We start from the raw sequence: 27,901 nt of genomic DNA, 5'->3' as shown, positions 1-27,901 counted from the left end.
AGCAAGAAAAAAAGATCAAATAATTCAGTGCTCCTCTCAGGACATACTTAATCTAAATAATGCCCCATGATGCATCTACTAAGTCCAAATTATTAGCTGATGAAAAGCAACAATCTTGTCAGTGAAATGCCCCTCCTCTCTATACAGTATCCAAGCTTCTGCCCATCTCCCATTTTTTTTCTACATCTTTAGGTTTTGGCAATATACTAAGTTCATTAATTTAAGCAAATTCCAATTCCAAACTTAACACCAGATTGCTAAGGAAATGTTCACTTCTTTTCAAATATGAGGGCAAAAAACAGATGAGTCTATCTCTCACAGGCTGAACAAGCCAGTTTACTTTAGTCAGACAACTTGCTAATTGAATGGTCTGGAAATACTGAAATTACTTCCCAATCCAGGCAACTGAAGTAGTTTAAAGTTACCCAGAGGTGTGCAGTTAACACTTACAAATGCGTTTTAACACTTTGATATATGAACAAACACCATTTTAGTGAAGTTTCCGAGTTAATAGGAGACTGCCTTTTAAGTCAAGCCTGAGTAAACAAAATCAGCTTTAGATCAGTAAGACTAAAGTCTTACTTAGTAAGTAAGACTAAAAAGGATACATTTTATATTTCCTTTATATAAGAAAGGAATTGAAGGCAGACACTTTTAACCAAACTAAAACCTAATATATTGTTAGCAGAAGAAAACAATCACATGCTAAAACAGAAAACAGTGTATTCATGTTATTGAAGTTTGGAGATTAAATTTTGAGGAAGTACCTCATTAGCACCATCTGATGCCAAATAATCTTGAAACAGACGAATGTAGCCTGATTCACTCACTCATTGGCCCCATTTTCTTTTCAAATTCTACCAGGGGTTGCTAATGACAGAAAAGGGCCTTGGTCACGTGGGTGGAGAGAAAATAAAACCTGGCCTCTGTCTCCTCCTCTGCTAACAACCAGGAATGAGTTTACCAAGCTGACATTTTTTTCTATAATGGTGCATAAATTATGACCATTTATAACATGCTACAAAGAACCTGATGGTCACAGAAGCGTATCTCTTATTATTTTCATGAAATGTTAAATTAAATCAAAAGAGAGATAACATATGCTTAAATGATTTTTAAACTACTAAAAGGTCATATGTAATGATTTTATGACTTCAAAAATACTTTTCCTCACATTAAAAGAATCATTCACAGGGAATTCCCTGTCAGTCCCGTGGTTAGGACTCTTGTGTTTTCACTGCCGAGGGCCTGGGCTCAATACCGAGTCAGGGAATTAAGTTTCCACAAGCTGTATGGCATAGTCAAAAATAATAAAATAAAAAGAAGAATCCACAGTGTTTCAGGGATACAGACTTGGTCTCTTACATTGCTTAGCAGCAGAACCTCTGTCAGACAGAAAGTTAGCCATGAGCCACCAGAGGCATCCTAGTCAGCTGCCATGTCCAATAGCCACCTAATCCCACCAAGCTATTAACCAACGCTGCCCCAAACACACCATCAGTACTCTAAAATGGTCAGGGGACCGGAAAAAATCCCCCACTGGCCGACTGGAAGGATTTGTGCCCCATCCTGATACTCACGCACACCTCACACTAGCTATCATGTCCTTAGATAACTTTTGTTTCATTGGGCTCCTTAAATGTTCATAAATATTCTATGAATACATCTATCTAATTATAATAGGCTGAATTATAGGAAGGACATGCACATCACAGCCTCTGGATATAAAACCTGCAGCTGTCAATTAAGACTGTCAATCAACGACCAGCTGGATTAAAAACTCTACACCTCAGCGCTCTGGGCCGCTGCCTTCCTAGGCCTTGGCCCACCTCTCTCTTAAGGTGTTTTCTCTGTTCTCTCTTAATCTTCAATAAACTCTCTTGCAGCAGGTGAGAACTCAAGATTCTTCTTTGCGTTTTTACCAAGAACCAAGGCCCATGGAAGACAGGTCTCCTGAGTCTCTTCCACTAACACCTCTTGCAAATAGCTGAGAGAAAGTTCCAGACTCCATGCTCCTTTCAAGGCTGACTGTGGATAAGCTGTCCCTGGTTTTCAGGGCATGTACAGACAAGCTGAACACAGGCATAGGTGACCCATACTTTGAACTTGACACTTTCTGAAATCCAATCAAGGGCATTTTGAGAAAGTGTAACCATGAGCTACTACTTGCTGGAATTGCTTTAAAAATATCTAATATTTTCTAAAACGGGAGACTAACATGGTTAAAAAAAAAAAATAGGTCCCAGAACTATACTGTATTATTACTACTTCCCATATGCTGCATATAAATCACTCACTGGATACAAAAATATATATTCCCACTTAAGGCAGAACCACACTGCTCTGCTGACATTTGCTCGTATCCATTGGTGGTGCTTTTTAATGGTTCATCTACCTGTCAAACTAGGTGACAGACATCAGGCCTATAGACTTTTCAACATCAAACTCACAATCCAAGAACCTTGTCTACGACTGTTTACCTTCTATACACTCTCCTCCTTTAATAAAATAAGTTAATTAAAGAAAATAAACAGATATTCTTTCTTGGCTCTAAGCCATGGACAGCTGTGAACACCAAAGTGGTAAGGTACTTCTCTCGCTGAACGAAGTCAGAAAGATAGGCACAGTCATGCTGTTCAAAATATTGTTTTACGTGTGGAACAACACTGTTGTAAGACATTTGGAAGCCAAGTAAAATCACAGAAGTAAGGGAATTCGTAACAGTCTGTTTTGGTTTAAGCAAAAGGAGATTGAGCTCCCCCATGAAGCAAGCAACAGGACACCTTCTAGCATTAGAAATAGCCTTTTGGATGGCTAAAGAGAGGAAGACAGAGGCAGTGGGGTGGGGATCAAAGCTATCTCCCTGTACACTATAGATAATCTTTTTTCTTCCTCTCCTTCAACAGCAAGATTGAAGGAAAGGGCTGAAGGTAGAGGGAGACGGGAGGGGGTGGTGGGAAGGAAACCATCTTAATCCAGAATTGGAAAGGAAGGAGGTGGCCTTTGATCTCCACAGGATGGCAACTTTATTGGCTATGCATAAGCAGTTTCCAACCAGCTGATCAACCAGGTCCTAACACACAACACCCTTCCATGATCAGTAACCATGACGTGAGTCATCTGTGAACAGCAGTCAAGCAGAAGGCTCATCTGCTACTAAATGACCACCAGCCCATGCCCAACCCAGAGAGGAAAAAGCAACCCCAGGGGAAATGATTGCTTCTCGACAGGCTCTTCCCTGATAAGCACCAATTATTTGCCTTGGGACTCAGAACAAAATCTTTCCTCAAGTGTGCATGAATGAGGATGGCATTCATTTTTCAAAATACAACTTGGAATTGTGTATTTCCACATCACCAGAGGTCATTGTTTGACTTCTGTTCGGTCTCTATTTTTAAGCATGCCAGAAAATGCAGACATGATAAAGGCTGGATGTGAGTTGACTGAAGGTAAAGTCATTGTCTTGCCTGGTGATCTAAAAATTTGAAGATCATTTACTTAACGGCAGGATAAGAAAAGCCTCCCTTCCAAATTCTCAAGTGTTCAAACCACAGTCTTGTTTAGGTGGATTTGGTGGACGTGCTTTAAAATTAAACAATGATTGAACCATAATCTTTCTTCTTTTAAATCCTTCATTTCTCTCTTTCAACTAGGAAAGTGCACAGTGGTTAAGGGTTTTGGAATCAACTTGGTTCAAATCCCCTCTCATCTGTATCTCCTAACATCTCTATGATGTTGTAACTATAAAACACAGATAAAGCAGTATTTTACTAATAATAGCACCTACATCATAGGGTTCTTACAAGCATTAAATAAGATAATGGTGAATGTTCAACAAATCATAGTCATATCTTCAAAGCAACAGTAGTAGTCACCATCATAAAGTTTCTTAGGGTACCCCAGAATTTGAACATGATCTCGTCTTTTTTTATTATTATTATTTCTTTCTTTCACTTTACTGGTCTCCTCTAAGCAAAAACATTGTGATACAGAAGGTAACTACTTAGCTTTTCACTCCACTAAATAAGCTGAGGCAATCAACATTCTAAAGTCTTATTAAATGCAGCTTTAAAAAAAAATTATATGAGTTCATTAAAGATTTAGACTACTCCTTTGTTTTCAAATGATTCCATCTTCCAAACTACTCAGTTTCTTAAAAATGTCTAACTCTGTATACAGTTGTTAAATATACAGCATATACCTTGACATCAATTTTTCAAGAGGCCACTTTTCAGATTTGCTTTGTTTCCTATGTGTGGTCAGAGGGGTGCACTCACATTCGGCTGCTCTATCTACTGCCACCCCTTTTCCTCCTACAGCTTAAAACTTAATTATAGATTAATTCTGGATCTGGTTCTTCTACTCTACTTCTCTAGACTTCTGCTTCTACTGTTTTTTTCCCCCTTTCTTATTACCAGATTTCTTAATTTATTTAAGATTACCTAAGGCCTAATTTTTGAGTAAAATTTTGACTTCCTTATAGTTTTTCCATAAGAAATCAAGCATTCAAGACAGCTGTATTTTTGTTTTCAGAATTAAACAGTTTTCAAAAAGCCAGAAATTAACATGAGCATTACTCTAGCATCTCTTATGAACACAGAAAATGATACATACTCAACTATTTACAATCTTCATTGGCAAGCTATTATTCTAAGTTTCCCAGACGATTTCATACCTCTTGCCCAGTACTTTGAATTATATCTACTCCATGTAAAATAAATAAACAAGCAAATAACTGATTATAGGTTTGAAGTTTAGCATTTCATATCACTAACTCACACAACAATATTTCAATTGTCACAGTGAAGACTAAAGGAAAACTTCAGATAAACTTACTGTTCTGAGACATTTTAATTGCAATTATCTCATGTATTAGAGGGACCATTATCTAGCAATAGTATGTTTTAAAAGATGTCACAGTGTTCAGGCAAGTATATTTTAAAGCTAACAAGTTTATTTTAAAATAAGAAATTACCAGAATTGCCAAAGAATCTTCCAGTTAGAGAGAGGGACCATAGACCCAGATAAGTGGTTTAGGGAGTGAAACTTTTCCTAAAACATTTCCCTCCTAATAAAAGAAAAAGACTCGCCCCCATCCCCCCCAAAAAAGCAGAAAGATAGCACTAGTGAATTTCCACTTCATTTGAAGTTCAGATCTCATCGTAAGTCAGAACTGAAATTCAATCACTTTTTTCACTTAAAAGCAGGTTTTAGCAAATGGAGTTGAGGAAAGGAAGTCCATAAAGAAGGAAACAATGTTTAGAATCAGGTCCTGAGAGATAACACAGGTTGGTTTTTTTTCCAGTGCTATTCCATCTGCTCCCCTCACCAAAAGTCTAGCTCTCCATAGAAAAGAAATGAGGTATACCAACACTAAAGAAACTCACTATAAAAAGGTATTTCTGAAATACTTATTTTTTCCAAAATCTTAGTTTCCTAGAATAAAAAGTTATATATTGTAGCATTAGTGTAATAAAAGGCTACAAAAAGCAAACATATAATATTTGATGTTAAGTATGACATCAACACATCAACATGAAGTGTATAATCTGTTTGAAGAAAACTATAGGACTTTTAAGTTGGCAGCCAGGTTAAAAAAAAAAAAAAGAAAAAAAGAACTGACAACCAATAGATGCTTTTACAGGTTAAATCTTGTTGAAGGTACCTTAGCCCCTCGGTACACTTTGATTTATTTAAACTCACCACATTTCCCTTAAATACACTCCATTAACAAGTGATAGACTGTGATCTTAGGCTTGAGGCAAGATATGAAACACGATCTTTCAAGAACTTCATTCATTCCCTGTCCAGGTGTCTTGAGCACGCCCAACTCGACTTACTTATCTGAGTTCTGTGAAGGTTTACGCAAATCAATACGATCGCTTTAGAATAGCACACTCTCATGAAATCTCAGCAGGCCAATAATTTGGCCTCCCCAAGTTCAAACGCACAGCAGGAGTTAAAGTCAGCAGAAGAGCTAGGAACAGCTTCAGGTTAAATATGAGAGAGCATCTCACAAGGACACACCTCTGACCCAGCCAACAAAGTAGAGAACCACACCCCTTAGAAAATTTAAGACTTATGAAACTCATCAGTGACTTCAGCGGAAAAGTAACTTAGAAAAACAAAGCCAGAAATCATTTCAGGTCTAAATGATTTATATCTATTTAAACTACAAATCTCAGATACTAGGTACTCATCAAATTACAACATCTGAGAGGACAGTACACACACTCCAAGATATTTCTCCAAGTGAAGACAGAGAATTTGCACGCTGATGTGACCAGCTTTCAGTGATACCCTATTAGTGTGACCCTATCTTTAATCTACAGCCATGATAAAATGTCTCAACATATACAAACTCAGCTCAAACAGTGACTAATGACCATTAATCCTCCTATCTTCAGTAATCTGGCTCTCCAGTCATTTATCACACTGACACTTCACTTTACACACGTGAATAAACTTTAACTGAGAAGGTGAATCAACAAAAACCTCAAAGGTATCTGAAGCTGTAAATTAAACTAGGGGGAGACGCAGCAAAGACAGACAAATAGAGAGATCAGATCCGAAAGTTTCTGATTTGCATCCTCACCGGGTCGTGGGGGTGGGGAACTTTTCAATCATTCAGACCTGGAAACTAACAAGAAGAAAAAGAAGAAAAAAAACTATAGTAGAGAAAGGGGAAACTGAAGAAGAGATGGCCCCAAAGAGTTGGTTTCATCTATTCATCTTCCACTGTGACATACATGAAAACTTCAGTTTTCTGTTTTCTTCAAAGGAGTAACGATTTAATGAATTCCTCATTTCGTTTCATTGCAAAGGTTCCTTTTAGTCAGCAAGCATATCTCGTGGGCTGAAACTATTTGAAGGGTTTATTCGCTATCATTTGGCTGATTACGTTTTTCTTTTACATAGTTCCTTAAGTAAAATCCTTCTTTAAAATATAAACTATGGCCATAGACCACAAAAATCTCAAATCAACCTCTCAAGACTGTTTCATAATCATGAAAACTGAGCGACTCTAACCTACAGGCCTTGATGCAACTTGAAGCTTAGTACAGGCCTATAAAAAATTCCCTGAGGTGCAGTGTGTGTGTGTGTGTGTGTGTGTGGTGTGTGTGTTTTAAGGCCTGAAATCGGATCCTTGATTGAAACCAGAATCTACCAAAAAGAAAGAAAGAAAAGTTGAGTCGTGGCTCTGTTCCCCCGTACTAAAAGTTTCTTAGGGAGTGTCAGAAAACTATTGGTAAGTGTAGATGCAGTGTACACTCTAAGGTCAGACGTACCCCACTGCAGCATCCTTCCAACGGTTCATATGAAGAGTTTCCATACTATTTAATGAATCCCCCAAATCCTAAACCTAGCCTTCGGTTTTCCCTTGCCAATGAATATTCCCAGGCAACTAAGTGTTCCCTTTCTGATACTTGCAACTTATCTGTTTCCCTTCTAAACTCAGCCAGCCAGAGTGGCTAGTTTATATCCTACCGTAAGAAGGAGTTATTTCCTGAAGTTTCTTCAGCATCGAATTTAATTACAGACTTTGGTTACATAAAACAACTACTAATGACCCGTTTGCTCGGAAGAGGAGGGGCGAATAGCACGACCAGGTTCAGGAATCCTGGCGGGTTTCTAGGCTACAGCTCCCTGGGCGCACAGCTCCCTTCCCCAGGGACGCGGCCGAGCGATCGGACTGACTTTGGCTCATCCTCAGGGCCCAAGCTCACCACCGCCCGCTGCCTCTTCCACCCCGCGCTCAGACGCGCGTTTGCCCGGAGAGATCTGGGCGTGCCTCGAACTTGGCAAAAGGCCTAGGTCTGCGAAGAGGCTTGGAGGGTCTTGGGGGATGGGGGGACGAGGACAGCACAAAGTACCATCTGAGAACCCTTTCCTCTAAAACTCCTGCCAGGGGTCGGGCCCCTCTGGCCTTGGAAGGAGGCAGAGGTCGCCAAAATTCAGCTCGGGGTTGATCCGGGAAAGTGAAGAGGCGTGCAAGGGGGGAATGAAGGGTGAAGAAAAACGACGCGGGGTTACCTGAACAGAGACATATTAATCCAAAGAGGTAAAAGTGAGCAGGCTCCGCGATCATTGTCCTCGGGTGGATCCTGCATACAGTCTCATGCCAAGAGGAGGGGGTAAAAATGAGGTCCCCGAATTTATGAAGCCACACACCACACACACTACACACAAAGGCTTAATATAAGCAACGTGGGTCAATCCGCCAGGAGTTTTCAGGGCAATTACTGGTCCACCGTTCCGGACGCTTGTCAATATCTTAGAGCCCTTTGCAGACTAAGGATTCCAAGGTTTGCCTTCTCTGGCGCCAGGGTTTTCGAGGCGGCTCGGCCACTTCCAAGGACCATCCAGAGCGAACAACAAAGAGCCGAATCAGAAGAGCAGTTGTGCGGTTTCCTTCCTCCGCGATCTTTCCGAGCCGCCCGGCGTGCGCCCCCACACTGTGCGCCCGAGCGCCGCGGCGAGGGCCGGCGCGGCGGCAAAGTTGGGGTGTGAGACCGGATTAAGGCGAGCCGAAAAGTGCTTCTCCGCCTATCGGCGAGCCCAGTCAACAGCTGGCCACCCGCGCCGGCGGCAAAGGCAGCGGCAGCACTTCTGGAAAGCGGGCACGGGGTGCCGGGGGTGTGCCTGGGTGACTCCGCGCGCTGGGGGCGAGCAAGGGGGCGGTGCGGCGACAGCGGTTCCCTGGGCGGGCCCTTGTTCCCATCACTTGGGGGATGCGGAGGGCCCTGAGGACGGCAGCCGGTCCGCGGACACACTCACGCCTCCCGGGCGCTCCCAGCCCAGCGCTGCGCTCACCATCCCTCAGACCCCTCGCCGCTGGGGCGTGCGCGCAAAGCACCCCGAACTCTCCGCGGCTGGGACGCTGAAGCCCAAACTTCCAAGCGGCGGCTGCCCGCAGCCCAGGTTCGTGGTAGCGGCAGGGAGGCAGCTCCCGGACCTCCCCGGGGTAGCGGAGAGGGGCGAGGAGCGTGCCGCTGCGGGTGGGAGTGACGGCCGCCGCGGCTCACCCGAGCTCCGCCGGGATCAGCAGCGTCTGAAGTTTCTGCTCTCACGCTGCCCCTTCTCTGGCTCGGTCTTTGGTGGGTTTCCCCCACCTTCCCCGCGGCTCCCAGTTTCCTCCCTCTCTTTCCCGGCCCGAGAACACTTAAAGGGGCCGCGCGGTCCTTCCCATGCGTCAGGTTACACTCTCCAGACGCCGCCCTGGCAAGTCCTGCTTGTTAATATTTCCATCCACGAGCCAGGGTGCCCGACTGCGCCCTCAGGTGAGAAATCAAACTGCTCAGGATCACAAATCCGAGCAAATGGGAACTTGCCTTGTTTCTCTCGCCACCCCTGGCTCCCCTGCACCTTTCTCCAAATGGAACCTCCCAGCCAAAGACTTCAAAAATCCTCCGGTCCAGCTTAACCTCTTCCCTACCGCTTCCAGGAGTTGGAATGAACTCAGATAACTCTGTCTTCACCCTTCCCCATTCCCATTAAAACAAAGAAAAAAAAAAAATCAAATATGGGCAAACGAACCTTTGGGATAGGAAGCAGTGAAATAACTATGTAAAATGTATCAGGAGATGGGCACTGTATTACAAAAATCCGTTTATTTTACACTGTGGTTGTTGAGGCTCTTGTAGAAAGACTAACCAATTCGAGGGGCGCAGGGGTGGGTCCTGGGGACCTTTTTTTTTGTAACCAAATACCTCTCCTTCAACTTCATTGACTCTCAGTATCAGAATGCTAACCATGGGGAGGTAATCAAGGAAGAGGGAAAAATGCAAAAAACATTCTCGACTACTCTGGAGTTTGTGCTTATAGGAGAAGCCATTTGGTGTTTCAAAACCAAAAGGTGTGGGCTTTAACATCCCATGCACCTCTCCCTAAAATACCAACCAACCAGTTATTGTCTCTGTTACCAGGCCAGATCTCTGTTTTCCCTGCTGAAACAGAAACTCTTAAGATATTCACAAATCCAAAGCAAAACAAACCTATCACATTTGATGGGTATTATTGCATTCATTCATTCACTCATTTATTTTTCTTCCTGTTAAAAAATGCGCTATACAAAAACCAGCCAAGACATGGTGTGAAGTGAAGTGAAAATCACTCAGTTGTGTCCGACTCATTGTGACCCCATGGACTGAATTCTCCAGGCCAAAATACTGGAGTGGGCAGCCACTCTTTTCCAGGGGATCCTCCCAAGCCAGGAATCAAAACCTAGGTTTCCCCATCGCAGGTGAATTCTTTATCAGCTGAGCCACAAGGGAAGTTGCCTGCGTGCGAGGTCTCTTCAGTGGTATCCAACTCTTTGCGAGCAGATGGTCTGTAGCTACAAGGCTTCTCTGTCCATGGGATTCTCCAGGCAAGAATACTGGAGGGGGTTGCCATGTCCTTCTCCAAAGACATGGTGAGTGACCAATAAATGGTTAGGTATTGGTACCAATACTTTGGCCATCTGATGCAAAGAGACAACTCATTGGAAAAGACCTTGATGCTGGGAACATTGAAGGCAAAAGAGGCGGCGGCAGATGATTAGGTGGTTGAATGGCATCATTGACTCAGTGAACATGAGTTTGAGCAAACTCCGGGAGACAGTGAAAGACAAGGGTGCCTGGCAAAGTCCAGGGGGTCACAAAGAGTCCGACAGGGTTTAGCAACTGAACAACAACAACAGCATTGGTATTTAGGGCTGTTATGTGCGTGTAAGTCGTTTCAGTCATGTCCAGCTCTTTGTGACCCTATGGACCATAGCCTGCCAGGCTCCTCTGTCTATGGGATTCTCCAGGCAAGAATACTGAAATGGGTTGCCATGCCCTTCTCCAGGGGATTTTTCCTACTCGGGGATGAAACCTATGTCTCTTATGTCTCCTGCACTGGCAGGCGGGTTCTTTACCATTGTTATACTTCTCAATAAATTATTATGTGCCAAGTTACTTATAAGAAGTTCAAGATGCTTATTTTTCATCTATCAGGAAATACCAGAACCTGCTTACAGTGGTTGACCCTGGAAAGATGGAGAGATGGGACTGGATTTATGCTTTTCGAAATACTGTTATACATTTTTTAAAGTGAGCACACTCATTACCTAACAAAAGATACAGTTTCAAAAGTGAATCATACATTTATTTTAGTTGCTGATGGTACAACCAATGACCTTGGAGCAGGATTTTGTACAAAAAAACTCTGGTTCACAGCACCTATCTCTGAAAGTGAAAGATAGTTTAATCCTGAGAAAGCTGACTGAAAATTCAGTAAACAGGCTGGAGATAAGAATTCAAAGACTCCAGCCAATACCTTTCCAGCAATGAATAAAAAAAACAAAAATGTGCAGTAAATGCTGAAAAACATACATTGATTCAGGCTTTGTGAAAGGATATTTAGTGAGAAACATAGAATATGTCTTTTCTTTCTCCCCTTGGGCTAAAACCTGCTTTTAAGATAAGCTTACCTAGTAATAGAAAATAAATAACCTAAAGCATGGTACTTGAGAAAGAAAGAGAGGGAGAGAAGTTCTTCAAATCCTCATAGTATCTGAGTACATTTTTAAATAAAGATTTGAACCTCCACTTAGCAAAAGATGTATGCTTTTAAATGTAAAGTAGAATATGTGTAAGAATCCCGGTTGTATTGTTTTCCCAAGGTGAGTCTCCTGGTCTCCAGAAATTTGCTAAGGTTTTTCAAATTCTCCTTTACCATTTATCTCATTGTCATTGACAGGAAACCATATAATACTCCCAGTTATCCTTTTATTTCTCAACTTCAGTTAGCAACAACATTCTCCCACCCGCCACTAGCTCCTTTTTGCTACTCATAGAGGCTATACTACCTGGGGGAATAAGCAGAAAGAATCCTCTGGAAACTAACTTTCTTTCCGCCAGCTTGCCCCGACCATGAGAGTCTTTATCACCTATATATGCTTATATATGCTGATCCTCTCTTCTTTCCCTTCCTCATCCAAAGTGTACTTTTCTGTCAATTATATCAGTAAAGGTAGAACCTGAAGACAAGCATTTGTATTCAGAAAGTATAAAGACTCCGTAACAAGTCAAACTAATTGTACCTGAGAACTTTCATAACCTCCTTTCATTCCCTCACTTACTCATACAAACAAACATAGTGAGTATCATCTACATGCAGGAAACAGTAAAGGGCTCTGTAGAGGTGAGGTTCAAAGAGAAACCTATTCCTCAGGCTCTCAAAACTCACGCTACACAGACTCCAGAGTGGAACCTGTAGGAAGAATGAAAAATAGTGTCACTGGGATTAAATGACGGCTCGGTACATTCCTGGAAGTGGGTGAATCATAGCAACTTGTCAGCTTCCCATTTCCACTCCTGCACATTGAGTTACTAGGAGAATGCATGAAATAATCATTGTGTCTGTATGCCCATGTGTGCAAATGTGTGTGTACACGTGGACATGGTGCCCACAAATGGCGAGTCTTCAGGCAGCTCTGATACATAGAATAGAACTCTGACTCATTCCAGGCTGATTGGTTGGGGGACAGAGATCAAGGTAAGAAGAACATGTCATAATCTGCACTCAGAAGCTCTATTCTGATCACCATGCTCTAAAGGAGTGGTGGATTCTCAAGTTCCATTTAGAGAATTCTGATCATTTGAAGCTTATGAAATTCAAGCTCTCTAAAATAAGAATTGCAAGGAAAGCCTGAAAGTAATACATTCTAGTAGTCTTTTTAAATAAAGGCTTCTCTGGCAGCTGAACTGGTAAAGAATCCGCCTGCAAAGCAGGAGACCCTGGTTCGATTCCTGGGTCGGAAAGATCCCCTGGAGAAGGAATAGGCTACCCACTCTAGTATTCTTGCCTGGAGACTCCCCATGGACAGAGGAGCCTGGCGGGCTACAGTCCATGGGGTCAGACACAACGGAGTGACACAGCACAGCACAGTTCTGTAAATAGGGGCTTCCTTGACAGTCAGCATTCTAGAGCAGTAAAGAAATATTGAGTCAGCTGATCTGATTTTATCTTTCACAGGGGTAGTTACAGGAACTCAGGAAATAACAAAACTCCCAGGATCTTTGTAGAGATTCCAGATACCAGTTACCCAAATCAGGAGGAGCCCAGTTGAGTTCTTACGGGAAATACAAACCACAACATTTCTCTCTCTTCCACCTTACCAGGAAGCCAGAAACCAGATGAAGCCTGAGATGCAAGGTGAAATGCCAGGAGGTCTGATGAGAAGCAGCCTGATACTTACCAAGGCCAGGCTGCACAACCTCTCACAGTACCACAGCTACATCAGTAACTTTTATACAAAATTGCCAAATAATCTGTGCTGTTTCTAGTGTATAAACTGATGAACTTCACTGAATATTTGAATAATTTAATATCTGAATATTTGGACTCAGTCTAAGTTTGATACATAAGAGAAGTCCCATTTAAGAAAGTAACCTAAAATAACCCCAATATAGGAGAATAGACACATATCTGTTGGAACATCTAGCATATTTTGAAATGCCCTGTCTCTGTAGTAAGCAGTACTCAGTATAGGCCATGCTGCTCTTGTAGTAATGTCTCTAGTCCCCCAGTCCTGAAAATTAAAAGCTTCAGTTTTCCCCACTAAACAACTTATGATAATTACCTACAGAAAACCTTATTTTTTTAAGTGCACAATACTTACTGATTCTAAGTGCTATATGTGATATCAGCAAGTCACATGTAATAAATCACATATGTTTGGGTATAGATTTTACATGCAATAGGAGTTCAAGGAAAAAATAAATAATTTAGGATTAGAATAATGAAAGAGAAAGAAAAGAAGAGAGGAAGGGGAAAGAAAGAAAAGAGAAAGAAAGGGAAAGAAAAGAAAAGAGGATGCAAGGTAGATTTTTTAAATATGTGTAATTTTATTTTTGTTCATGAAAGAGCATAAAAGTACCAGAATGTTTTCTTTTAAATGTGCAGAGGGCACATTTTAATGGCATTATTTTTGTTTGTTTGCTTCTCTGCTATTTAGAATGGGTAATTATAGGCCCCAAACCAGGAACCATAAGGAGAAGAGATTCCCTGGGTTATCTGTCTTCACTTATTTAGAGATTTAGTGGGGGGAAAAATGGTTCAAGTGCTAGTTTCTCAGTTGTATCCGACTCTTTGCAACCCTATGGACTATAGTCCACCAGGCTCCTCTGACCATGGGATTCTCCAGGCAAGAATACTGGAGTGGGTAGCCATTCCCTTCTCCAGAGGGTCTTCCCAACCTAGTGATAGAACCCAGGTCTCCTGCAGGAAGATTCTTTACCACCTGAGCCGCTCGGGAAGGCTCCAAACCAGGAAACATGGGCAGAAGAGATTGCACGGTTTACCTGTCTTCACTTAGTGAAAGATTTAAGGCATTGTCAAGGTTTTTAATCTAGGAAAATGTGGAATAGAACTCCTTAGGCTTCACCTAATCGCGTGCTGCAGTGTCACGAAGGGTCTCTAAGTCTCATTTAAAAACATAAACTATGATACACTGGAGTTCACTATGGAATTACTGTGACGGTGCTTGCCCTTTTGCATCTTAGCATCTCGGGGACATTGTAGATACTCCACAACTAGATGCTCTATTGGACTTCCCTGGTGTCTCAGTGGTAAAGAATCTGCTCTGCTAATGCAGGAGATGTAAGAGATGTGTTTGACCCCTGGGTCAGCAAGATCCCCTAGAGTAGGAAATGGACATGCAGTCCAGTATTCTTGCCTGGAAAATCCCATGGACAGAGAAGCCTGGCGGGCTACAGTCCATGAGGTCACAAAAGAGTCAAACATGACTTAGCAACTTAACAACAAGATGCTCTATTGCTAAGCCCTTCTGCTGGCACCTGGGACCTTAACTATCAGCAAAATGGGTCTCCCTCGGGTTTAATCCTTTAATATTAACAGACAGTAAGGTTTTTTCAGATAAAGGAGGGGACACTGGGAAATAGCATTGACTGAGGGCAATATTTGGGGCACTTTACAAATGTTATCTGATCTAATGCTCACCATGATCACATGAAGTAGTAATTATCATCCTAATTTAGAGACATGGACGAAAGAATAAATCATTAACTCGAACTTCTGAGGCCCAGAAGCCATGAGTCTTATATTTGAACCCAATTTGTTTTGAACCAAAATGCACAGGGGGAGAAAGAGGCCCTTTGGTTCAAACCGCACTGGTTCAAATACAAGCTTCTGCTCAGAACTCTCCAGTGGATTACCGTCTCACCTAAAGTGACAACCCACTCTTTTCAGAAACCTACAGGGCTTCACAGGAGCTGCCCTCCCAGTGTCCTGACAGAATCTCCTTCCCCTTGGACTTGCCCCTGCTCACTCTGCTCCACCACAACAGTGTCTGAACTATTCCTAGAATGTTATCAGGCAACCACGAGCATGCGAGATTTTGCACTTGCTCTGGCTGGAACACTTAGCTCCACACATCAGCAAACCTACCGTCTTTCCTCTCTCAGGTTTTCATAAAATCACACCTTCTCAGAGAGGCTTTTTCCAACCACCAATTTTAAAAGTACATTTTTAAGTGATACCTTTTCATGCCTTGTTTTTCTGTTTTGTTTGGTTTCCTCCAGAGCACTTATCCCCATCTAAGACACTACATATGTCCTTATTTATTTTTATTGACTGACTCACTCCTCTTAGAATGTTCTATGAGGTCAGAGATTTTTATTCCCAGCATCCCAGACACTCTCTGGTAACTTGTCAGCACTCAGATGTTCGTTGAACGACTAAATGAATGAATGAGTCTTATTTCATTGTTTTTTAATATATTTTTTGGAAAAATGCTTCCTTCATAAACCTTCAACGACTTAAATTCAAGGTTCTAACTAAGTAGGCACGTGCTGATTTGGGTCAGTTATTTGAAAACAAAGAGATTGGAATCTGAGTTTAAAGTATATAACATTCAAACTGGAAGTGAACTTCAAGGTTAAATTTTCATAAATGAGAAACCTAAAGTTCAAAGAAATTGACTTTCCCCAAATTAGACCTTTAGTTAGTGCTTTACTCAAAACTAGAACCCAGCCCTCTAAATCACTGGAGATTTCTTTCCACCAGAACAGGATAATAAAAAATTCTTGGTCAAGATTCTCTAGATTTAGAATACTATCACTAGATATGGTATAATACAATTCATATTATATTACTCCAATATTATATAGAGAGTTTTACATATTTCTGTCTTATCTTCAGGAATATAAGAACCATAACTTTTTAAAATCCCCATTTCCTAATAGAATAAAACTAACAACAGCCAACATTTACATGATATTATGTGATAGAGGTACTCTTCTAAGAATTTTATGTATTCTAATTCACTTAAATTCTCACAAGTGTATTAGTAGATCAATTACTACTATAATATTATCCTATTTTATACATGAGAAGATGTTGAACATTTAACTACCATGAGACTAGACACAGATTTGAACTTTGGCTCCCTGGATCTTATCCCCATGCCAGATTGTGAAATACTCATAAAAACTGCTATTGAGGGTTTTTTCTATGGATTTGGTTCCAGCTTGAGGAAGCTATTGATGTTTAAATTTTGTTTTGTTCATTTAAAGATCTACTTTTATTCTGGAATAAAAAACTGAGTGACATACGCATCTGTTCTACTTTTGTTTCTATATGGAATTTAGGTGTTTAAATTTTCTTTTATTTCTAAAGTGTTCAAAGGATTTTTATGTTTCTCTTTAAGGAGAAGGGCATGGAAAAATACATACTACAAGTTTGTTAACTCATTCAAAATATATTGAAAGACATAAAGATGGATATGTATTAATATCTTACCATAAAAGTTGCTGTCTCTTGGTTTTTGACTTCCAGATATATCTGGAACCAAGTGTATACTATTTGAATCATGAATTAAAATCCTCTTTAATTGGCATCATGGTTAACAGCTGTGCAGCTGAATGTCACACTCTATAGGCTTACAATTTGAACACAAGCTGACTACTTTGTAAGTAATTTACATTATGTTTAATTCCGCAGATGTGTTGTACAAAACTGTTCAATGTTTTTGGTTTTCCCTCGCTTCTTAAAAAACCCATTCAAGAAATATTTAGAGAATTGAGGTACATATGTTAGGATTTATGTCTCATTTTGTACATTCATTATGTTTAGTCCCACCTGCTGCTTTGCTTATTCTGAATAGTATTTTACCTAGATTCTAACAGTTATTTTAATCAGTGCATTAAAAATGCATTATGTTGACTTGAAATACATTTTGAAAATCTATTATAGTTCCCTATTTACAGGTAACTTTCTGAGATAGTGAATAAAAAATTGACCTAAATGTTTAATACTATAATAACTTTTGGAAAAAGTTATTATATCAAGTTAATCATAAATAATAATGCTATTAAATTGTAGAATTATAGGGGCTTCCCTAACAGCTCAGTTGGTAAAGAATCTGCCGCAACACAGGAGACCTGGGCTCAATCCTTGGGTTGGGAAGATTCCCTGGAAAAGGGAAAAGCTACCCACTCCAGTATTCTGGCCTGGAGAATTCCATGGACTGTAAAGTCCTTGGGGTCACAAGGAGTCTGACACCACTTTCACTTTCACTTTCATACCATATTGAAAGTTTTATGTTATTTGTTTTACAGTCTACAGAGTATGTTTCTCTTGTGGAAAAATGACTGCTCATTCGAAAAGTTCAATTGAGGATTTAGTATTTAACTGTATTAGAACTGGCCTATGAAACTAGGATTCTAAATATGAGGTGCTCATTCTTACAAATAAATACTAAAGCCATATCCTACAATTGTCTCTGAGAAACAAACTGCTGTTGAAAATTAACATGAAATGTAAACCTACTGTCTTAAAAACAAGGATAATTATATATTTTCCTAAGAGTTTAATCATCTCCTTTCTAACATCCTGGCCACATTCCAAAAGAAATCATCCAGTTCCATTATACTAACTGAAAGTCTTTGTTGATTTGATCTAATCTCACCTTCTCGATTTCCTATCACGATATACTACTTTAAAGCTGCTTTATTACACCTAGAAGGTAGAATTTCTCTGGCACAGTACATATCTTGTTGCATTTATGTATTATATGAGTATCTTTGAAATAAAACAGATGTTTGCTGAAGCCAGTAAAACAACCTTACAAAAACATCATACAAAAATTATTCTATTCATTCAAGGATTTCTAAACTTTATTTTTTTCTTACGGTGTTTCAACTACAAAGTTTAAAAAGATTGTTTTACTAATTTAGCATGCCAATATTGTCTACAAATATTATTTAAGTGCATACTAAAAGTAATATAGCTTACATCCCTATATTCAGATGCTAATTGGTTCTAATGAGATTTTATTTATTTTTCTTCAAAGTATCAGAGGAATATATATTTAGAACATTTGGAAAATACAAGAAATAAAATTTGCAATAACTCTCAAATACAATCACATATGCAATCAACATTTCATTATAGCTCTTTCTTTTTTTTTTTTCATTTGTTTGCTCTTCATATATAGACTTTTATTTTTACAGTATGGAACAATACTCTAAAACTGCTATGTTACCTACATTTTCACTCAATTTATTATGTCATAAAATTTCTTCTGTCGTTAAATATTCTTCAACACCCTCATTAAAAGAGTGGAGTAAAATTCCATCATATAATTATATTAAAATATATATAACTAATCTTTGATGGTTAGATAATTAAGTTATTTTCAATTGCCATTAAGGTCATAGAATCTACTTTAAAAATCATATTAGGATGTTGTCTCACTAGTTAAATTGTTAATTCGTTTCATTTTAATCATTGATATTTTATTGAGGCAACATACGCCCCATGTTTTAAGTGACTCAATTGTTTTTGGAGTTATCATGCAGATTGCAAATGGTCTTAGAATTAACATGCCTTAGGAGTTAAGCATCATAGACAACAATGAAGAACTATATTAAACAATTCCTAACACCTGAAATTTTAACTCTTCCCCAATAGGATAATTTTGTTTGTTCAAGGGGTGCTTTTCCTTTCATTAGAACTGATTACAAAATGAAAAGTTTGTATTTCACAAGTATGTTTGAATTTCACAGGTCTTTTATTTCACAGCAAAAAGTAAATGTTTTTCTTTTAGCAAGGACAATAAATCAAGACATAAGGGTTTCCTAAGCAATTATCTTTTGGAAAAATATAAATTTAAGCCCAATTAACTATTTTACCCATTTGTCTTTCCTGATGGCAGTGCACGTTATTAAACATTTGGTTATAATAATTATTGACAGTGACCATAATGTGATCATACTTAAATGTCTAAATAGGAATCAACCTAGAGGTGTAATGTGTATCCTACTTTATCCAAATCATATTATTTCAGTCAACATCACCTGTTTCTTGATTTTCCTCTAAATTCCACATGTGACTTATTGTGCAATAGGAGCCTGAAAATTTAATTATCCTAGCTCTCCTGCCAAAAATACAAACTATAAAGTTAAAATAATTAAAGAAAAGAAATTATTTCTCATATTGGATGCCTTACTGACTGAAGATGTAATGTCATCATTTCTTGAGGGCAGTAATCTTACCACTTAAAAATCAGATCTTTATCTGGCAAATCCATCTGTTTTAAATAAGTGTGAATTTTTTTTTTTTTGGTCAATTCTGTTTAACTCATACAGAAATATACAGAATACTTGGCAAAGCTTAATAAATCAGATTATTCATTATACTAGATTTTTTTCTGATCTTTTCTCTTTAATATTTCACAACACTAAGAATACTTGAAAAGGTGATAATGAATATAGAGGTGTTTCTTTAGACATGTTTATACGTTCTAGAACATCATTAAATGTGTTTTCCAGGTGGAAACTATATGATTAAGGAGCAGAACACAGTCTGAAGAGCTTGCCTTTTAGCCCACATTTCCCCTGGGTACTTCATACTCATCCTTTAAGTCTCTGATGAAAGTCTCTTCCCTGAAAAGCCTTCCCAAACTTGTATTTCCCATCTTCTCCAATAGTTCAGAGGTGTCTCTGTAAAATGCTTAAAGAAACTTTGACTGTTTCTCCATAGCACCAATCAAACATAATTGCTGTGAATATATATATATATATATGTATACACACACATATATATATATATCTCGTTTAAGCTTGCTATATTCTTTATTTTTTGCTTGCTATATTCTTATAAACTCCACTTATAAACTCCCTAGTGGTAGTAATGACTTCTGACTTGCTTACCAATGGTATTTATGCTCATATCAAAGTATGTCCATGGAATGCAACTTTGTGCTTCACTTCCATACAGTATTCTTAAATTTTAGGAAATACTCAGCTAGACTAAGAGAGGAATACAAAGAAAGTCTAAATGCAGATATCTGGCATTCATGTTTTCTCAATCTCTCCAATTCTGAAAGGAAAATAGGCTCTTCCCAGGAGAGTTTCTCTGTTTCAGAGGTCTCACTGGGGCCATTTTTGTCTCTTTCCCTGACTCAGAAGATACTCGGCAATGTCTAGGGACTTCTGTGGTTGTCGCAACGGTGTGGAGGAGGAGAAAAGTATTACTGTTATCTTGTGTCTAAATGCAAAGACTGCTGCTAAACATCTTAGTGTTACACAGGGCAGTTCCCCACCCAAATTCCAGAATAATCTGGCCCCAAATATTAATGGTATCAAGACTGAGAAACACTCTTCCAGTTGAATTCCTTTAGAGGGAAATTGTTTTTCTTGAAAGGATTAAATGAGTTAGTGGAAATGTATCTTATTAATGAGGTACAGTTAGGTTTTAAAGTTACTAGGCAAGCTCTGATATAAACCTTACTGTATAGGAAAATATTGTAAAATTTTATGTAAACATAGCCCAAAGCATTACTAAAGGTTTACACATCCTTAAAAAGAAAATTTAATTGCATTCTTCTGATAAATTGAAATTTAGATCTTACATAAAGAGGCATATTTTTTTCAATCATGTTACTTATTCTACATAAACTTGGAATAAATAGAGTAAGAAAGATGATTGGAAGTAAAGGCAAAGTGTAAAGCTTTGAAATGGTGTGGACCTAATGAAATATGGCTTATACTATACAAAATAGGGTTTCCCTCATGCTCAGTTGGTAAAGAATCCACCTGCAATGCGGAGACCTGGGTTGGATCCCTGAGTTGGGAAGATCCCCTGGAGAAGAGAAAGGCCATCCACTCCAGTATTCCGGCTTCGAGAATTTCATGGACTGTATAGTCCATGGGGTCGCAAAGAGTCAGATACGACTCTGTGACTTTCACTAATGAAACATGAGTTATAGAGAAGTGATTAGAAAACTTCCATGGTGATAGCTCCTAGGTGCTACAAAGCTTGCAATAGGCTTATTGTGTGGACATGAGCATATGGTAAAAGTTATCTGTTAATGTGTTCCAGAGTGTGTATACTTTTATTTATGTCTTTAGGAAAAAATCGATATATAATATATTTATACTACTCATCTTCCAGAGAACTACAAGATAAAGGAATGTCTGAGGCAAATTCAAATTTCAGAGCATTTAGTGTTTATTCTCTGGTGGCTCAGCAGTGAAGAATCCATCTACAATGGAGGAGATGTAAGAGATGTGGGTTCGATCCCTGGGTCGGGAAGATTCCCTGAAGGAGGAAATGACTACCCACTCCAGTATTCTTGCCTGGGAAACCCCAGGGACAGAGGAGCCTGATGTGCTACCGTCCATGAGGTCTCAAGAGTCTGACGTAACTTAGAGACTAAACGACCACCACCACAGTGTTTATTTAAACTTTGCTGTTTGGAGCAGGAATAGTGATAGAGTTTGGTGCATACTTAGAATAATGACTAATAAGACACTGTATTTGTTTCTAAAATGCATGGAGATTTCTGCCACTGACTGACAGGGTGACCATGGACATGTCTCCTAATATGTCTAAGACCTTTTTCCTTTTGTATTAAGTAAAGCAAATAATTGTTCTTACCTTACAGAAGGGTTGCAAGTATTGAAACATAATATGCAAAAAGTGGTTAGCACAGTGCTTGGAATAGAGAAAGCAAATATTTAATATCAATTGAAAATTATTGTTGTGATTTCCTTGTGGAAAAAAACAGCACTATCCTGGCAGCATAAAGATTAAGTTTACAGTTAGTAGGAGAAAACTGAAAACTTTAAAATTAATAAAGCAAAGCATACAAGGGCTGTGGTTTGAAAGAGTGCTTGCAAAGCCATAAGTACAGTTTAAAATACATCTACATATAATAAAGTTCTAGCATAACTAATTTCAAATTCATGTTGTACTTAGAAACCATATTCTTAACTAATAGCACATCAGTGGTGACCTATTTTTGAACAGCCTTAGTGAATATATGCTATTAATAATATTAAAGTTGCCATGGTATATCTGAAATGTGATGGTCTAATGGTGCTCGGATATTATTACTGTAATATTCTTAAAGTATATCTTCTCTTCAATGCTACGAGAATACATAAATATGACTTCACAATCAACCAAGGAAACTTTGAATTTAAAAGATGTATACCTTTCCATTTTATTTCTCTGACAAAATGGTAAAATCTATTAGAATAATATTTCATAATGAGTTCAGAAACATACAGCCAGGCTTATACAGGCTTATACAGTCAAGAGAATGAAAAGAAGGTATTCAATGTCTATATTTAGGTGTCATGAAGAGAGCCTTTTAATGCTTATCTATTTGTGGGTAGGTGAGATTTAAGGGTGGGAAACAATAGCTTCTAGAATCAAAGAATCAGTCAGTTAAGGCTGGGAGGTCTGGAGAGATTTTTCATGACATTATAATAGTGATATGTATTGAACAAATTAACTTTCTTGTACATAGCAAGGAGTGGCAAAAACCTTCAGAACTAATTTAACTTTGAGAGATCACTTGTTTTTGAATTAGATTTTTGTCAAGTGTCCTTATATTGCATATATATAATCTTCACACATTCTTTAGGTAAATTTCACTAGTATCTTTATTTCAAAATAAAATTATTTTGAAACAATAACTAATATGAAATATAATAAATGAGTTTAAAACATGAAGCTTAGGATAAGTACTGGGTAACTATTTATTTTAAAAACATAAATGAGATGAGAGGGATTCTTTTAACTCAAAGATAATTCTGTTGCTATTTTGCCCCTATGATATAGGTAAAAGGATTTTTTGATAGAAACCTCATTACAAATATTGGGAATTTGTAGTTTTTGAAGTTCCCCTGAAAGACTGGATAACATCTCCCACTAAGATATTTCTTATTTCATGCATGTTCCCTTGGGTTAAATTTGGATTGTTAATTTACCATAGGTAAATTATCCAAAACATAATTTAAAATTCAAAACACATACACTCACACCCACATCCACATTTTGGTGAAATGGAAGTTCACAGTAGGTCTCTTTGTATTTTACTTTGTGTCTTTGTACAAGAGGGGAAGAAACATCCCTATGAAATGTTTTAATTGGCTGAGGATGTTTAGTATATAACGCTCTGTTGCCCTCTGCTGGTTACAAATTGATAAATAAAGACTTTCATCTGCTCTTTATCTATGTGGGGGCCTTAGAAGACGATGAAAAATGCACAGTGTAAAATGATAAAACAATATATGAGAGTGATAGGAAATAAAATAATGCACTTATAAAACATCCTTATGTTTCCTAGATTGCCTAAAGTTTGCTGATTTTTAATTATTTTTCATATTAGCTGAATAATCTGATTAATTTATGTAACCCTAAACACTCATTAATTAAAAAAAAAACTCTGCTTCATGATTTTAAAGTGATAATTGCAAGACTCCTTATTTGGGTAGGAATTTTGGGTATTTACCTACAGGATACGTGTAATTTTCTCATTGTTGGCACAGTGGAATATTTTTATAGTGAAACTATGATATACTAGTGCTTGTATTTTTTGTAAAGAAAAATTTTTTTAGCTAGTTGAAACACTATTTTCAACATAATTTTAGTACAAGTGTGTAAGACAACTAGAAATTAATCTGAGTTCTTCTTTACTAATTAAACATGGGACTGATCTTGAACATTTTATTCTCTTTTAAAGGATTATTTATATGCTTTTCACATCTCACTAAAGAAAAACTAACATTGGTGTATAGTGACACATAAATTCTTTAATAAAAATAACAGTGACAAGGCCCTAAGGAACATAAAATGCATAGACTTATAAATTTACCTGGTTTCATTTTAGCACTGCATGCTGCTTTAATGCTTGATTACATTTAGTTAAAAAACATTTCTAGAGCATAACCTACCATCCATGGCAGAAGATGTACATTTTAATATTAAGGGGGCCTTGCTTATTTTTCTAAAATATACTTAAGTTAAAAGTTTAAAACAAAGTTGTCACTGAATCTCTTTTGCTTTTTTCAAAAATTTGGCTGGTATTTTGAATCTGGGATTTATTTTATATTTTCAATAGTTTCTCTCAGCTACAATTTAAGTAGAAATAATCTGGTTTTCATTTCTATGAGTGTATTTCTTTGGAACATTTATAAAACTTGGGTCATGGTTCTTTGAAATAGACTTTATTCCATGAGCTCTGCCTTCCTATTTTATCCACAGAACCAGTGTCTATTATGAATCAAGAGGATAATTTTCCCCATGGCTTCCCTGCTAAAACAACTGTCAATCCTTTCAAAATTTTCTGGAGCAAATGGTGTTTTATAACTTTAACCACCTCTGTTCCAGAATATGTGCACATCTCAAAATTTCCAAAAATCCTCCCCCTTCCAAAAAAAACCCAAAACAATTTCAGCACAGTCTGTAAGTCACCAGAAGTCTTTCTGTTCTCCATGAACTGAGAGAAAAAAATGTTTCATCCTTGAAAACATAACAGTAAGATGGAAAACAAGCTTCAAACTTTCCAAATTAGGAGAGTTTCTTTTTTTAAAGAAGGTACTCTACAGTTTTCCACATTTGAGTCGCATAAAAACACTAGACATATACATGGGTTTGGCTAGGCGGCTCAGATGGTAAAGAACCTCCCTGCAGTGCAGGAGACCTGGGTTCGATCCCTGGGTTGGGAAGATCCCCTGGAGGAGGAAACAGCTACCCACTCCTGTATTCTTGCCTGGAGAATCCTAAGGACAGCTGTGTGTCCATCACTTTGCAACCCAATGAGCTCTTTGTAGCCCACCAGGCTTCCCAGTCCATGGGATTCTCCAGGTAAAAATACTGGAGTGGGTTACCATTTCCTTCTCCAGGGGAGCTTTCTGACCCAGGGATCAAAACACATCTCCTGCATGTCCTGCATTGACAAGTGGAATCTTTACCACTGAGACACCTGGGAAATATATGTATCTGTATGTGTATTTCCATACATATACATGCTGCACATTCAATTTCCATCTTAAAATTCAAGAACATAGGAAAATGAGATTCAGAGAGATAGAAGACTCATCCAATATTATATGTGTATATGTATATAATTATATATATATATAAATATATAAAAAATGCCTTATAATAATCATTAGACCAATCTAACGATTCCAGCTCTGGGAAGCTAAAGAAACATTCCATACATAGTAAAAGATGTCCATGACAGCATTAATTAAAATAATTCAGAACTAAGGAGAAAAAAAGGGAAGGGCTACATTTTTAATAGAAAATAATGGATAAGAAAGTAAACTATGTATACAGTCACTGAAAATAATAGTTTTGAGTTACTTCAAAAGTTATGAATTGCTTAGGATAAAGCTGACAAACAAATGTTTGCATATTATGTACTTATATTGGAAAAAACATTTGTAGGTACTGACAGAAGTAACATATTTTTGGGTGAAGAAAATTACTTATGAAACAATAAACTTATGTGTATTCTATGACAATGCATTTTGAAAAAAAATACGTTCTAGCATATGTGGAAAAAATTCTGTAACATATCAACCTTTGAAAGTAAATAACTTTAAAAGTATACATCATACTATATAAACTTTGTAACATGTATTACTTTTAGAATTATAAAAATAATCAAGATGTAATATTTGCAGTATGATTATAGCTATGTTGAAATATACCAAAATAGCAATAGTTGCTATTTTTAGGGTAAGGAGTATATATTTATTGCTCTCTTAAAAAGTTTAAAATGTTTTCCATATGAGTATATTTTTATCAAAATAAGCCTTATAAAAATAATTAATTTCCAACTTTTAAGTCATGCTTTTTTTTCCTATTTCTCTATCTTGTAGGTTTTGTGAGAAATACTGTTTTATTTTGCTGTTCTTTAAAGTAGTTAGCAAGTTCTCATGATGAATAATGACTTCATGCAGGTGCATTACTCATAGAACTTAGTTAATTTCTATGGAACATTATTAATAAAATTGAAAATCAACTTGACGGACTTATTGCTGATGTCTGTTAAAGAATAAACAGAAAAACATTACTGTAGTATTACATTAGTTCAAAATTAATCAATTCTCAAAAATAGCAACTTGAAGTTTAGCTTTTGCTAAACTTGAATAGTACAAACAAAACTGCCACAACCACTGATGCATTTGACTAAGGGATCTCATAGTTTTCAAGCTCTCAAATAACTCAAATTCTTCAAAGATACCTATTTACTTATAAATTAATATGTACTTTTAAAAAAAATATTTCATGTATTTTAAAGAATATTCTCTTTAAAATGGATGAGGCAGTATCTTCTTTTCCTAGTGATATCAGAATAATACTTATAAATTGTGACTATTAATAATCTTGACTTGGGTTACCAAGTTGATCTAAATTAATGGAAATTTCATATGACAACTAGAAAATGGTGTTATCAAAGTTGACTTCTTCATGTTACTGAGATAACTTCTAAATGTTTAGGAAAAATAAAAAATGTTAGTCTTTTCCCCTTCTTTCTCTTTTTTATCATAAGCACATAGATAGATAAGCTTTTGTAGAAACAATACATTTTGGGTTTTATTTGGGTGTTGTCCTCAATAAAAAATGGTGCATGTGAATTTATTCTATCTTTCCCTTCTACTTGATGCCTACTATTTTTCATTCTAGGGCAGAAAGAGCCAAACATAAACTTGCTTTAATTTCAACATCAAGTCAGACAGATTTGAATGTGTATTGCCTTTCATGTATAAATATCTTTTAAATCTCATACCCAAAGAAATACTTTGCTTTTGAAAGTTCTCTCTATGCATTTGAATAAAGCAAGTATATTTTCTTTAGTTCTCAACTTCTTCAGTAGATGGTCTCGTACAAATTAAGGAAAAAAAAAAAAACCCTTAAAAACTTAAAAACATTTATGACTAAAATATTTATCAGATAATGATGTCAGTATGTTATTGAAGAATACAAGTATAATAGAATAATCGGTTTCCTTTATTCTCCCATTCTGAAAAAGAATGACATTGACTGAGAGTTCTATAATGGCCCAAAGCAAAGAAGGCCTCTGGTGTGCCTCAAATTTGGTATTTTAAGTTGAAGTCAGCTGTTAAGAATTACTGAATTATCCAGGGCAGAATCTCAGCTATGGCTCACATTACAGTATGTTGGATATGAAAAGTTGAACACAAGAGGAGTGAAAACTTTTTAGTGATTAAAGCGGCCTGTGGGATTGAATTTTTAAATTCCAGAACATCACATCAAGAGGAAAGTTGCAGATTCTCAGGTTCCTGCAGCAAATTGTGTCTGTAAATCGATGAAGTGTTTCTGAAGGAACATATCAAGATGGCTCTAAAGAGTATCTAAAGTTTCTTTCAGTTCTCATGGGAATGAAAATTAAATCTGATGGGTGAAACCAAATACATAACAAAGCTAAGAAATTGAATGTATCTAGATTTCAGTCAGGCCAGAAAGTAGGATGGCTTATTTCACTTATTTTCTCTTTTATTATCTCTTGCAACAACATTTACTAATGCTTACAGAATTAATTTTAATTGATCTTTATTGTGTCTCAAATACTTTAGGCATTCTG

At 37.6% G+C, this 27,901-nt stretch overlaps 1 protein-coding gene across 9 annotated transcripts in view; it reads right to left on the bottom strand.

Annotated features, from left to right (window-relative positions):
* The window catches only part of ROBO1 (roundabout guidance receptor 1), a 1,227,175-nt gene that overhangs the window by 432,858 nt on the left and 766,416 nt on the right, over window positions 1-27,901 (bottom strand). For 2 of the 9 annotated variants that reach the window (XM_070455061.1, XM_070455064.1), the window contains exon 1: window positions 8,035-9,245. The exons of 6 other annotated variants lie outside the window; for them this stretch is intronic. In XM_070455061.1, the coding sequence (XP_070311162.1) occupies window positions 8,035-8,089 (55 nt within the window). In that variant the 5' untranslated portion in view covers window positions 8,090-9,245. Of the gene's footprint in view, window positions 1-8,034; window positions 9,247-27,901 lie in introns of those variants that run through there. One more of the 9 variants, XM_070455065.1, reaches the window with a different exon arrangement.

Source organism: Odocoileus virginianus, chromosome 25 (assembly GCF_023699985.2).
Source record: "Odocoileus virginianus isolate 20LAN1187 ecotype Illinois chromosome 25, Ovbor_1.2, whole genome shotgun sequence".
NCBI classification, from domain to species: Eukaryota; Metazoa; Chordata; class Mammalia; order Artiodactyla; family Cervidae; genus Odocoileus; species Odocoileus virginianus.
This window is presented reverse-complemented; position numbering and strand designations above follow the sequence as displayed.